The sequence below is a fragment of the Nanorana parkeri genome, unplaced genomic scaffold, assembly GCF_000935625.1.
Source record: "Nanorana parkeri isolate BGI_ZX_2015 unplaced genomic scaffold, ASM93562v1 scaffold967, whole genome shotgun sequence".
In the NCBI taxonomy this organism is placed as follows: Eukaryota; Metazoa; Chordata; class Amphibia; order Anura; family Dicroglossidae; genus Nanorana; species Nanorana parkeri.
The window spans coordinates 161,786-164,116 of record NW_017307235.1 but is presented as its reverse complement, the minus strand read 5'-3'; the positions used below and the strand labels follow the sequence as shown (position 1 = coordinate 164,116).

Below are 2,331 nucleotides of genomic sequence, written 5' to 3'. Positions count from 1 at the left end.
CCCACGTGACCCAAAAATGTCACTTGCCATTTAAAGTGTATATAAACCCAAGAAGAGATATCTGATACATTGCAGCCTTCCAGCCCTAAGAGGTGGCGGCTGCATTGATTTTCCTGTTACAGGTGTTTTCTCCTTTATTTTCACAAGGCGATCCTGCCAGTAACACACCTCCTCCCCTAAGGTGACAACATGTACTGTATCCATGGAGGAGCAGCATTGTCCCCCTAGAACAGGACTACAGAATACCTCCCCCCTCTCCCTTTCCCCAGCAGCGAGGTGTTCTCTACTCTGCAGAGACAGCTGAGAATAACTCCAACTGATAAAAGTGCAGCACGGGCCGAGAGCACAGAAAGTGGTCAGATTTCTGGCAGGATCATCAGGTATTTTTGCACTTACATATAATAAAACCCTTTATTGGTATATTTCACAGATCAAGAGGCAGCAAATAAGAGAAGTTCATTGTGTGGGGTTTGCTCCTCTCACAGGAGGGTTTTTTCAGAGTGAAGTAGAGAACAATTCAGCACAAGAGTACGTTCCTGCTTTTGTAATGTATATTCACCATCAGTATATTCACCAATGATTCCCAATCAGTGAAAAAAAAGGCCCCAAAATGTAACAAAAACATTATTTTTATATTACTTTGTATATTTATACTAATAAAACGAAGCAATAAAATCTCTTTGTGCAGTCATGGTTCTAATTACAACACAGCAATACAACTGCATCAGTAATGTATAAAACAGGTCTAAATCATTATAAAATTCCCAGAATTCATGAAACAGAATTATCAAAATATGACCAGAATTCATAAAAATAAAATGTTAAAATATCACCGTAATTCATAAAAAAAAATAATGATACAAATATTACCGGAATTCATAAAAATAAAATGTTATAAACATTACTGGAATTCATTAAATATAGAACTTTAAAAAGATTGCCGGAATTTATAAAAATAAAACTTAAAACATATGTGTCTGGGTTTATAAAAATAACATTTTCAAAATATTACAGAATTCATAAAAATAGAATTTTAAAAATATTACTAGAATTCATTAAAAACATTTTAAAAGTATTCCTGGAATTGATGGAATAGAACTTTAAAAATTAGAATTAGAATTAATCAAAATCAAACAGAATTCATAAAATAGGACTTTAATAATATTATCAGAATTCATAAAATAGGACTTTAATAATATTATCAGAATTCATAAAGTAGGACTTTAAAAATACTACCTGAATTCATTTTGAAACAAAAAAAAAATACTACCTGAATTCATAAAATAGCATTTTAAAAATATTACCGGAATTCATAAAAATATTATCAGAATTCACAAAAATAGAACTTTAAAAATATAACAAGAATTCATCAAATAGAATTTTTAAAATATTTCCAGTATTCATAAAAATAGGATTTAAAAAATATTACTGGAATTGATCAAAAAAATTGAATTCAAAAAATATTACTGGAATTGATCAAAAAAATTTAATTCAGAAAATATTACTGGAACTCATAAAAATATTAACCGGAATTCATAAAAAATTATTTTAAAAAATATTACTGGAATTCATAAAATAAATTAAAGATTTTTTTTTTTTTTAAATACTGGAATTCAACAGCAGATTAGTTCCTTCTGCAGGGTAATTGGCTGAGCGTTATGGGAACACATTACCTGTCATGTTGCGTAAATGTCGGTATGATATCCCAGCACACAGCTTGAATGTAGCAGGTAGCATATCTCAGCTCTAGAGTGATATACGCCCAGTAGAGGACGGCAGTGTGGGCTGTGGATCGCTGGTTATGTATCTGGTGTTGGTGGATGGTCAGTATCTCCAGGCTCTTTATAGGTGGTCGGTAGCCCCAAGCTCACACTGTATGGACCTCGGTTGGTCTGGGAAGTGTATGACCAGTGACAGGACGGTTATCAGAGCTCTGGGTCAATGTGATCTGTACTGCTGGGCATGCTCCGGAAATTCTTTTTAAATCCTCCAGTGTGAAGGATGCTGTGCTGCAATGACACAGATAAGGACACAACATCATTTACTGGAGGCCAGTGGGAGCAAGGACAAGAGCTACACAAACATGTCAGCCGATGATTAAGACTTGATACCACACATCAAGGCAATGATGAAGCAACAGCCATTACGCCATTAACCCCATCCAAGGCGCTTCATAAAAATACCACAAAGTGTGCCATAATATTATGTACGGTGGTGCAAAATTCATCGTTTTTGTATCATAAGAATAATTATGTCTTTAAAAAAGACGGACTTTTTTATAATAATATTTATATAAATATTTATATTATGATAATTAATAAATATTATTTA

The 2,331-nt window shown here is 33.0% G+C and overlaps 1 protein-coding gene across 1 annotated transcript in view; it reads right to left on the bottom strand.

Moving 5' to 3' along the window:
• STAR (steroidogenic acute regulatory protein) overlaps positions 1-1,950 on the bottom strand; it is a 14,351-nt gene extending 12,401 nt beyond the window's left edge. Inside the window, exon 1 of the mRNA XM_018566661.1 lies at positions 1,674-1,950. Coding sequence (XP_018422163.1) covers positions 1,674-1,737 — 64 coding nt within the window. The 5' untranslated portion in view covers positions 1,738-1,950. The remainder of the gene's footprint in view (positions 1-1,673) is intronic.
• Positions 1,951-2,331: the final 381 nt, after the last annotated feature.